The 10926-nt window shown below is 53.1% G+C and overlaps 1 protein-coding gene across 2 annotated transcripts in view; it reads right to left on the reverse strand.

The window, feature by feature from the left end:
• The window catches only part of ARHGAP8 (Rho GTPase activating protein 8), a 96396-nt gene that overhangs the window by 29808 nt on the left and 55662 nt on the right, over positions 1-10926 (reverse strand). For both annotated transcript variants that reach the window (XM_017529497.2, XM_037738908.1), the window contains exons 5-6: positions 8618-8704; positions 851-949 (exon numbers count right to left, since the gene is read on the reverse strand). In XM_017529497.2, the coding sequence (XP_017384986.1) occupies positions 851-949; positions 8618-8704 (186 nt within the window). The remainder of the gene's footprint in view (positions 1-850; positions 950-8617; positions 8705-10926) is intronic.

A 10926-nucleotide genomic window follows, 5' to 3' on the forward strand; every position in this document is an offset into this window, starting at 1 on the left:
AAGTCTTCCTGGATTCCCCCTCACACACATCAGTCGCTTCCCCAGCTGGGTTCAGTGCTTCCTCTGGCCCCTGCCATCATTGATTTGCGGTCCTTACTAGCTTGAGAGTGTCCTGAGGGTAAGGACCGCACTTCCTAGACATCTCTACATCCTAGTACCTGGCATGTGACTTGGGCTTTTATCTCCACTACCGCTGCAAGGCAACCAGCCTCACCTGCATGCACTTTGGCAAGGGCCTACTCCTTCAAAGGAGCCACTCAGAGAGGGAGACACAAGGGGCAGAGGGAACCCAGGCTGGGGGTCCAGGGACCCCGGCTGGATCTGGCCCCACGCTGCACTGGCTGTGTGGCACGCACCTTCCCGGGCAGCCTCTACTCACCTGGTTCTACATTTAAGCCTCGTAGCAGACAGATCAATTAAGCTTCCAGCATTCAGCAGACAGGTCCCTTTCTAGCGCACCTGTCACGTCCCTGAGAACATTTTATTCTGTACACAGTGCTATTCACACGCCTGGGAAATTCCCCTAATTTTCTGCTCAAAAGCAAAAACGGTAAACACCAAGGCAACAAACGGCAGCTGCCACACAAGGCCTTATTTTTTAAATCAGTTTTTCGGCGGCGGGCGAGGAGAAGCGTCCCGTCCTGTATGTGGCCTCTGCAATTTCATTTCTGAGTCAGCAGTTAGCACCTTTTGCTGCGTATCTTTGCCGATGCCGCAGATTTCCGAGCCAAGCCCAGCCAAGCACGCGTTTGGAAATGAAGCCTTCAACATTCGTGGGATTGAACCAAGACTTTTGGAAGCACAAAGATGTACTTATTGACGTGGCCTCTGGGGTCTAACCGGCACTCACCGCAGAACTTCGGGGGGGACGATCAGCTGATCGCATTTCAGGTGTTCACGGAGCTCACGCAGGTTGTTGAAATAGGTGACTTTTTTCCCAAACTTGTGACTAAGAAAGCAGAAGCAAGAGAATAAAAAACGGTTAGGCGCCAGCAGAGAGGCCGGGGGCTGCAGGGACGGAGCAGAAGCTGGCAGCAGAACAACGCAGGCATTTTTCATATTAGGAAAATGTAAACGCTGACACCGCTTAAAACCCGAACACAAGAGGAGCAGCGCACGCCGGGAGATATTTTGCTTTCATGAGATCGCCAATGCACCAAACACTCTGGAGAGGCTCATCTGCATAAAAATAAATATCTGCCTCCAATTTAAATCTGCCCTGAATTTGCATAGACATAGGAGATAGCGTGGAAGTGCCAAGAAGCCCTTTTGGGGGATTCAGGCTGGGCGGGGGCAGGCCGCCATTGGCACAGAGAGAAGCTCTGAGAGTGGAGCCTGCCCCAGGGTACCCCAGCTGCTGGTGGTTTTGGGGTCAGTGGTGACCTCACATTTGGCCACCTCTTCTAAGGACAGAGACCAACAAGGGTCTCCAGGATAAAGTCTCTGAGACCCCAGAGAACAGCGCAGCTGCAAGGCCAGACACGCCCTGGCCAGGTGCAGCCACTCCGTCGTCTCCCACCCCTTGTGCCCCAGGAGAATTCACTCCTTCTCAGGGCCTGGATCTGAAAGCAGGGTTTCTCCCACAAAACGGAGGACGGAAGGCAACGCAAGGCTATGTGCACGTCTAGTCCACCGCCTGACGCCTGGTGGACATGCTCGCTGTGATGATTCCTATCAGCAACAAGGCTCAGCATGAATTGCAAAGTGGGGACCACGGACAGGACATGAGCATGGTTTTATACAGGAGCCTGCAATCCTCACAGTATGACAGTCTAGGTGTGGCTTTTGCCATAAATATATCATTCAAGTTTTAGTTTGTAGGACAGTATTATTTCCTTATTGTATATCTTTAAGATACAACTTTTTTTTCCCCCTGAGATGAAGTCTCACTCTGTCACCCAGGCTGGAGTACAGTGGCACGATCTCGGCTCACTGCAACCTCTGCCTCCCAGGTTTAAGTGATTCTCCTGCCTCAGGCTCCCAAATAGCTGGGATTATAGGCACACGCCACCACGCCCGGCTAAGTTTTGAATTTCTGGTAGAGACGAGGTTTTGCCATGTTGGCCAGGCTGGTCTTGAACTCCTGACCTTGTGATCCGCTGCCGCACCCGGCCAAGATATACAACTATTAATGTGGGTAAAGAATTGCATCGTTACTGGAAAAGGGAAGTTATGTATTCTGCCAAACTGAAGATATCTTACGTTCTTTTTATGACAATTTGAAAGCCTGAAAGCCTTGAAATAAGTATTCACGTATTTTCAATGTTTAGTTTGTGAAATAAAAATAACTCAAGTTAACACTGCGAAAACAAAAAATACAGAGATCATGGGCTGGACATGGTGGTTCACGCCTGTAATCCCAGCACTTTGGGAGGCTAAGGCGGAAGGATCACAAGGTCAGGAGTTCAAGACCAGCCTGACCAACACGGTGAAACTCCATCTCTACTAAAAATACACAAATTAGCTGGGCGTGGTGATGCACACCTGTAATCCCAGCTACTCAGGAGGCTGAGGCAGGAGAATCGCTTGAACCTGAGAGGTGGAGGTTGCAGTGAGCCAAGATCACGCCACTACACTCCAGCCTGGGAAACAGAATGACTCCGTCTCAAAAAACAAAAAAACAAAAAAAACAAAAACAAACCCGGAGATCATGGCAGGTAGGAGGGACAGCCGCAGCCCAAAGCTCAGCCCAGCGCCAACGTCAGCTGGTTCCTAAAGGGGACCCAAGGGAGGCTGAGCTGTGCGCACTGGCTCCCCCTAGTGGACGAGGGAGAATAGAACCCAGATGCCAGGACCCCCCAGTCACCTGTGGGGCACTGCGGGACTTTTGCCAGGTTTCTGCATTTAAGGACGCTGGCAGATAGGAAGCCAAGGAACCCAGGCTAAAGGCTGGGGCTGCAAAATAGCCACCAAAGTGCGGTGTGCCCTTCACCCCAAGGACGAGGAGAGGGAGGAAAGTGGGGCCTGCCTTACTCCCTGTACCCCAGCCCCTGCGGGAATGTCCTCACCGCCTGCCCACTTAGACTCCGCAGGACTGGGGAACAGTCTGTCCTCTGCCGGAAGGTTCCCGAAGGGTCTCCCCAGGGCTGTGAAGTGCTGTCAACGTCCTGCGTGATAGATGGGAGGAACCCACTAGGGGCAAAGGGAGTCTTACCCCTCTGCAGGAACCGTTCGGGGGACATTCAGGGGGACAGAGGTGCCAGCTTCAGCGCTGCAGGGAGGCCTCCGGTGCCCAGCCCTCACTTTCCTCTTTGCGGCCTCCCCGACCTCTCCTGCAGGCCAGGCTCTGCCAGACGTGGAATCTGAGGGCAGGCGCAGACAGGACCCTGCCACTTGCCTCTCGCTCCGGGAAAGGGTCCCCAGGCCAGCCCAGCCAGGTGCTCCCAACACGGCGTGCATGCGGTGGACTCACTGGGGTTCCTGTTAGAGCTGCAGCCGCAGGCACCACCTGCGGGGGTCTGGGTCAGGAGGGCTGGGTGAGGCCCAGGGCCCTCCTGTGTGGGGGCGTTTGAGAGCCTCAGAGCTCCTCCAAATGAGGTCTTGGGGCACAGAGAGGTTACGTGGCTGCCCCAGACCTCACAGGCAGCAGGCAGCGGGGTCCAGTCCCGGCTCCGGAGCCCCAGCCCGGTTCCTGTGGTCCCCTCCCAGCAGGAACGAGGCAGAATGAGGGGTAGAATCACACAGGCTCGGGCTGGAGGATCCCAGCCACGCCCCCTCCTCGTGCGACCTCAGGTGTAGCCTCTCTGAGCATCAACCTCCTCTTCTTTGAAATGGGGAAAATGTGGCTGACTTCACAGCGCAGTTTTTCGGTGTCTGGCACATGAGCATACGTAAGGTGCGTACAATATTGGAATCAGATGAATCACAAAAGGGGAGTTTAAAAAGATTTTTTTTTTTTTTTTTTTGAGGCAGAATTTTGCTCTTGTCACCAGGCCGGAATGCAATGGCGCCATCTCAGCTCACTGCAACGTCTGCCTCCCAGGTTCAAGTGATTCTGCTGCCTCAGCCTCCCAAGTAGCTGGGATTACAGATGCACACCACCACGCCCAGCTAATTTTTTGTATTTTTAGTAGAGACGGGATTTTGCCAGGCTGGCCTTCAACTCCTGACCTCAGGTGATCCGCCCACCTCAGCCTCCCAAAGTGCTGGGGTTTCAGGCATGGGCCACTGTGCCTGACCAGTTTAAAAAGATTTTAAAACAGGGCCCGGCATGGTGGCTCACGCCTGTAATCCCAGCACTTTGGGAGGCTGAGGCTGGAGGATTGCTTGAGCTTAGGAATTCAAGACGAGCTTGGGCAACATAGCAAAACCCTGTCTCTGCTAAAAATACAAAATTTAGCTGGGCACAGTGGCGTGCCTGTGGTCCCAGCTGCTCAGAAGCCTGAGGTGGGAGGATCCCCTGAGCCCAAGAAGTTGAGGCTGCAGTGAGCTGTGATCGCACCACTGCACTCCAGCCTGGGCAACAGACTGAGACCCTGTTCTCAAAGCAATGAAACAAAACAAAAAACAACAAACACAAAAACAGTACTACTGGCGGCTAACATCGAGTATCTGCTAGTGCCTGGCAGGTCCTATTCTAAACAGTGAACGTGGAGCTGATACGGTGGCTCAGTCCTGCAATCCCAACACTAGGAGGCTGAGAAAGGAGGATCACTTGAGGCCAGGAGTTCCAGACCAGCCTGGGCAACACACGGAGACCCTGTCTCAACAAATAATTGTTTTAAATTAGCTGGGCACAGTGGTGTACACCTGTAATCCCGGCTATGTGAGAGGCAGAAGTGGGAGGATCACTGAGCCCAGGAGGTTGAGGCTGCAGTGAGCCACGATCTCACCACTGCACTCCAGCCTGGGTGATGGCGCAAGAACGTGTGAAGAAAAGAAAGGAAAGGAAGAAAGGAAGACAAACAAACACTTTACGGGTATCAAGTCAGTGAATTATTGTAACAACGGAATGACTTAAGCAGCCTTGTCAGCCACATGGGGAAACTGAGGCAGTGAGGGGTTGCCTTTCTTGCTGAGAGTAATGGATGGTGAGGGGCAGAGAAGTCGAGCCCAGGCAGCCTGGCGCCATCACCAGCCCACCGTCCAGCTGCCACGTGGAAACAGGAGGAGCAGGCGAACTTTTTTTTGAGACAGAGTCTTGCTCTTGTTGCCCAGGCTGGAGTGCAGTGGTGCATTCTTGTCTTGCTGCAACCTCTGCCTCCCGGATTCAAGCGATTCTCCTGCCTCAGCCTCCCAAGTTGGGATTACAGGCGCCTGACACCACGCCTGGCTAATTTTCTTATTTTTAGTAGAGATGAGATTTCACCATCTTGGTCAGGCTGGTCTCGAACTCCTGACCTCAAGTGATCCCCTCATCTCGGCCTCCCAAAGTGCTGGGATTACAGGCATGAGCCACTGCACGTGGCCAAGCAGGTGAACTTTTTTCCCAAGAACTTGAGAGGTTTCTAGAACTCTAAGAACAACAAAATCTCACTCTGTCACCTAGGCTGGAGTGCAGTGGCGCCATCTCAGCTCACCGCAATCTCTCAATCCTCCCATCTCAGCCTCCTGAGTAGCTGGGACTAAAGTGTACGCCACCACGCCTGGCTGATTTTTGTATGTTTTGTAGAGATGGGGTTCTGCCCTGTTACCCAGGCACGTCTTGAACTCCTGGGCTCCAGTGATCCACCTGCCTCGGCCTCCCAAAGTGTTGGGAAGACAGGAGTAAGCCACTATGCCTGGCCCTCTAAGGACTTTTCTAAGGGAAGTGACTGGACTCGCTTTTTTGCTGTGTCAAATATGTCACATGTCACATAGGGCGCCAGGATGCTGGGCCTGGTTAAACACAAGCAAGGCCGGGCGTGGAGCCTCAGGCCTGTAATCCTAGTACTTTGGGAGGCCGAGGCAGGTGGTCAGGATCACAAGGTCAGAGTTCGAGACCAGCCTGTCCAATATGATGAAACCCCATTTCTACTAAAAAGTAACAGAAATTAGCTGGGCGTGATGGCACATGCCTGTATCCCAGCTACTCAGGAGGCTGAGGCAGGAGAATCGCTTGAACCCCGGAGGGGGAGGCTGCAGTGAGCCGAGATCGTGCCATTGCACTCCAGCCTGGGCAACAGAGTGAGATTCTAAAACAAACACAAACAAAATCTCACCCACCGATAGGGGAACAGGTGCCGCATGGGCAGTAGATGAGAAAAACTGGCAGGAAATTCTAGTGACATGAAAGGAGCTCTTTGAGCACAAAACTCTCCCTCTACAGGTATTGATCGACTTACGACCGATGCAACTTACGACCATTCGACTTTACGACCACAATCGCTAGCCACGACTGCTCCGCGTCTGGCAGCACAAACATTGCCCAGCTGGGCGTACGACAATGCAGACCAGCTTCCGGCAGCACTACCATCTCCGCGTGTGTATAGCCTACTCAACTTACGACCAAATTGTGTTACGACCGGTCTGCCGGTCCCAATCGCTGAGTCAAGCACTAGCTGTATAACCAGGAGCTGACTCGGTCTGCTGCTCTGGGAGCTCTCCCAGTGTGTCTCAGGGCCACGCCGTTCAGTCCCTGGGATGACAGTGTGGGCAGCTGGTAAGAAAAGGAAAGCTCCAAGCTGCCTGGCAGGGCAGTTTTCTCTTTTTGTTTTGAGACAGGGTCTTGCTTTGCTGCCCAGGCTGAAATGCAATGGCACAAACACGGTTCACTGCAGCTGGAACTCCTGGGCCCAAGCAATCCTCCTGCTTCAGCCTCCCATGTAGCTGGAGCCACAGGCACATGCTACCGCATCTGGCTAATTTTTAATTTTTTTTTTTTTTTTTTTTTTTTTTTTTTTTTTTTTTTGAGACTTAGTTTCACACTGTGGCCTAGGCTGGAGTGCAATGGCGTGACCTCAGCTTACCGCAACCTCCGCTTCCCAGGTTCAAGGGATTCTCCTGCCTCAGCCTCCTGAGTAGCTGGGATTATAGGCGTGCACCACCATGGCCAGCTAATTTTTATATTTTTAGTAGAGATGGGGTTTCACCATGTTGGCCAGGCTGGTCTCGAACTCCTGCCCTTGTGATCCATCCACCAAATGCTTCTTCCTAGGGAGGCCCTCCAGGAGTCCTCCCACCCCTCTCACAGAGGCAACGACCTCACCTGAGTATCCTGACCCACCTCGTGCACACCTGGGCCTCCCCGCACTGAGCCCCTCCTTCGCCTGCAGAACTCACCCAGGCGGGGCCGGGGTCAGGGCCAGTATGCAGGAACCATGTTTGTCAGTCTCTTCCCCATCCCACCCCCATCATGGGGCTCCATGCACACAGTTCGTGCCTGATGTATACAGCCAAAATGGAAGAAAGTAGAAGATGCCCACGTGACCCAGGCAGAGCCTCCCAGGCCTCACCAGCCCCTTGAGCACTTGCTTCCCAATACTGAGGCAGAAATCATTCCGCGGGAATGAGTCTAAATATGGGAGAAGCTGACTGACGTCGCCACATGCACAGGCTCGGCTGCCTCTCTTTCGGCTGCTCATTGGGGCTGCTGTGCACTACAGGCTTAACTCAGCAGGCTTGGGGTGTCCAAGCCCTGCATGCTCCAAAGAGAAGCCTGGCCGTGGGCGACCTGCTCCTGGGTGGAAAGCTCTCAGCCCCTGGAAGTGTCTGCCTGGTGAGGTCTTTACACACCCGTGGCCTTGGGCCAAAACCACAGAGCTTGCACCAACAATGCGATTAGGGGTGGGGGCCTTGGGCTGTGTTCTCATCTCAGGAGGGGCTGAAGACCGAGTGACTGAGGTCAGCCAGGTGGGTGCCCCGTGCCTACATGACGGACACATAACAAACACCCTGGGCACCAAGGCTGGGTGAGCTGCCCGGGCCAACCAGGCTCCCTCCTCCATTACACACTCTTGCTGGGAGAATCGAGTGTTGTCTGTATGAATCTGCATGAATCCACCCAGAGAGGGCAGCTGGGAGCTTGTGCTTGGTCCTCCTGAACTCAGCCCGTGCGCCTCTCACCTTTGCAGACTTCAATCTGTGCCCTGTGACAGACCACAAGAGTGAAGATAACAGAGTCCTCCAGAACATCACTGAACCTGACCAGGCGCGGGGGCTCACGCCTGTAATCCCAGCACTTTGGGAGGCTGAAGCAGGCGGATCATGAAGTGAGGAGTTCGAGACCAGCCTAGCCAAGATGGTGAAACCCTGTTTCTACAAAAAAAAATTAGCCAGGCGTAGTGGCGGGTGCCTGTAATCCCAGCTACTTGGGAGGCTGAGGCAGGAGAATCACTTCGACCTGGGAGGCGGAGGTCGCAGTGAGCCGAGATCTAGCCATTGCACTCCAGCCTGGGCAACAAGAGTCTGCCTCAAAAAAAGAAAAAAAAGGAAAAACGGAACTCACTGAACCTCAGGGTGGTTCCACAGTGTGGGGGCTCAGGCCAAGGGGGGATTTTAAACAGCAGGCGCAAACCCCACAGGTGTCACAGGCCAGAACTCCTGTCCATGACCTGGGCCAGCCTTGTGACTCACCGCAGACCCCCAGGCACCCTGGAGACGGGCCCTCTGTGGTGCATGGGTAGGGAAGGCCACCTTATGGACACTGAGGCGGGAAACCTCCAACCCCAGCAGGGTCCTCTCCCAGAGCAACGCGTACCTGATGAGGGGCTTGAAGAGGTTCCACAGGACCTTGATGAAGCTGGTGGGGTGCACCACGTAGAGGGCCTTCAAGTTCTTCTTGTATCTGAGGAGGGAAATGGGGGATGACTTCAGGCTGCCAGGCTCCGAGAGACACCCCAAGCCCCATAACCCCAAAGCAGCGGCCTCCACTGTGGGTCTCAGCATGTTACTTCTCTCAACAGGATCGACTTAGGGACATCCAACAGAGGAGGAAATAAACTCGAGGGAAATCAGGACCCCTTCCCCCATCAGGCATGCCTGCAGCGCTTCACAGTTTGCAGAGGCACGCGTGCAGGTCGGAGCCCTGTTTATAGGTGGGGTGGGGGTCCGGAGCCCAACCTAGGGGCAATTTGGCAACAGCTCTCAGAATTAAAACAGCAGAGCCTCTCAGCCCATGCCTCCCCTGCCAGAAGCTGACCCGGGCTAGAAGGAGCTCACCATGTTGGTTATGATGGCAAAAAACCCGGCAATAACCTAAACATCTGCCGGCCAGAGGTTGGTTCAATGAAATACAGCGTCACACACAGCGGAAGGCCAGGTTAGCTTCCCTCCCTCCTTCCTCCCCAGTCTCCACGCTTCCTTCTTGAATCTTTCAGTCCAAAGCCATCAGGTTGGGCAAGAAAGGTGGGCAGCGGGTGGGGTGGGGACACGGGCAGCTGACATGCCAGGGCTCCAGAGGGCGAGTGGGAGATGCTGTGCCCTGCTGGGGAGACACAGCCCAGGAGGGGGAAGGGGCATCCACAGGCCTGTGTGGGGTCAGCCGCAGGCCGCCAAAGCCAGTTCTTACCCACACACACGGGCTGATTGTCAAAATGTCAGGAATTTTTGGAAGCCAGGTGTGGAAAATAGCCGTTGGTAAATATGAAGTACTGTAAACTTACAATGAAATCAATGATATTAAACACAAAGTTAATGAAAATTCAAAACTACCATTTCCTAATTCTTCTGCTACCTGTATGACTCTGTACGCTCTGAGGTTCTCTTCTGCACCTGCACGGTAGACATCTGTACGGCCGGGGCGACCACACATCCCTTCTCAGCTCTGTGTTCAGGGACATCACGTTGGTGGCTTGAAGCCGGCTAGGATGGCAGGATTTACACCACGGAAACGTGAAGATGATCCTGGCCACCCTGCCAGGGGCGAGCCCTGTGGTGTGGGTACTGGTGTGAATGCATGACTCCCAATTGTGCAGGCAGATATACACATAAATCCTGATGGTGACATATGTATGTGTGTGTTTGTGTATGTAGGTGTATGTAGATGTGTGTATGCATATGTGGGTGTAAGTGTACATGTGTGTAGGGGTGTGTGTGTATATACAGGTGTATGACAGTGTGTGTAGGTGTATGTGTGTATGTAGGTGTAAGTATATGTAGGTGTGTGTATGTGTGTAGGTGTATGTGTGTGGTGTATGTAGGTGTGTATGTGTTCATAGGTGTACAGGTGTATGTGTGTGGTGTATGTAGGTATGTATGTGTTCACAGGTGTGTAGGTGTATGTAAGTATGTGTAGGTGTATGTAGGTATGTGTTCATAGGTGTACAGGTGTATGTAAGTATGTGTAGGTGTATGTAGGTATGTGTTCATAGGTGTACAGGTGTATGTAAGTATGTGTAGGTGTATGTAGGTATGTATGTGTTCATAGGTGTGTAAGTGTAAGTATGTGTAGATGTATGTAAGCGCCATGTGTATGCATGTGTATGTGCATGTAAGTGCATGTAAGTGTGTTTGTATGTATTTGTGTGTATGTAGGTGTATGTAAGTGGTATGTGTATGCATGTGTATGTGTGTGCAGGTGTATGTGTATGTAGGGGTATGTAAGTGTATGTATATGTAGGGGTGTGTGTGTTGGTGTATGTAAGTGTACATATATGAAAGGGGGTGTGTGTAAGTGTATGTACGTGTGTGTTGGTGTATGTAAGTGTATGTATGTGTATGTATACACACACATACCCTAACTCTCCACTGAAAGGGGCTGGGAGCCATAACACCCCAAAAGCAACAAGCACTCCTCTCGTCCAGATCTTGGCCTCTAAATAGCATTCTCCACTACAGGGAACCAGGGCTACTGTGCTCCCTGGAGAGTGGCAGATTCCTCGGCGGGAGCAAGAAAAAGCACACCCTGTGCCAGAAAGTAAAGGAAGTGTTCAAAGAGTGACGGGGAGTGCCGGAGGAGCCAGGGGTGCTTAAAGGGGCACCTACAGGTCCCCGGAGGAGCCGGGGGTGCTTAAGGGGGCACCTACAGGTCCCCGGAGGAGCCGGGGGTGCTTAAGGGGGCACCTACAG

This window comes from Cebus imitator, unplaced genomic scaffold (assembly GCF_001604975.1).
Source record: "Cebus imitator isolate Cc_AM_T3 unplaced genomic scaffold, Cebus_imitator-1.0 Scaffold59, whole genome shotgun sequence".
NCBI lineage: Eukaryota > Metazoa > Chordata > Mammalia > Primates > Cebidae > Cebus > Cebus imitator.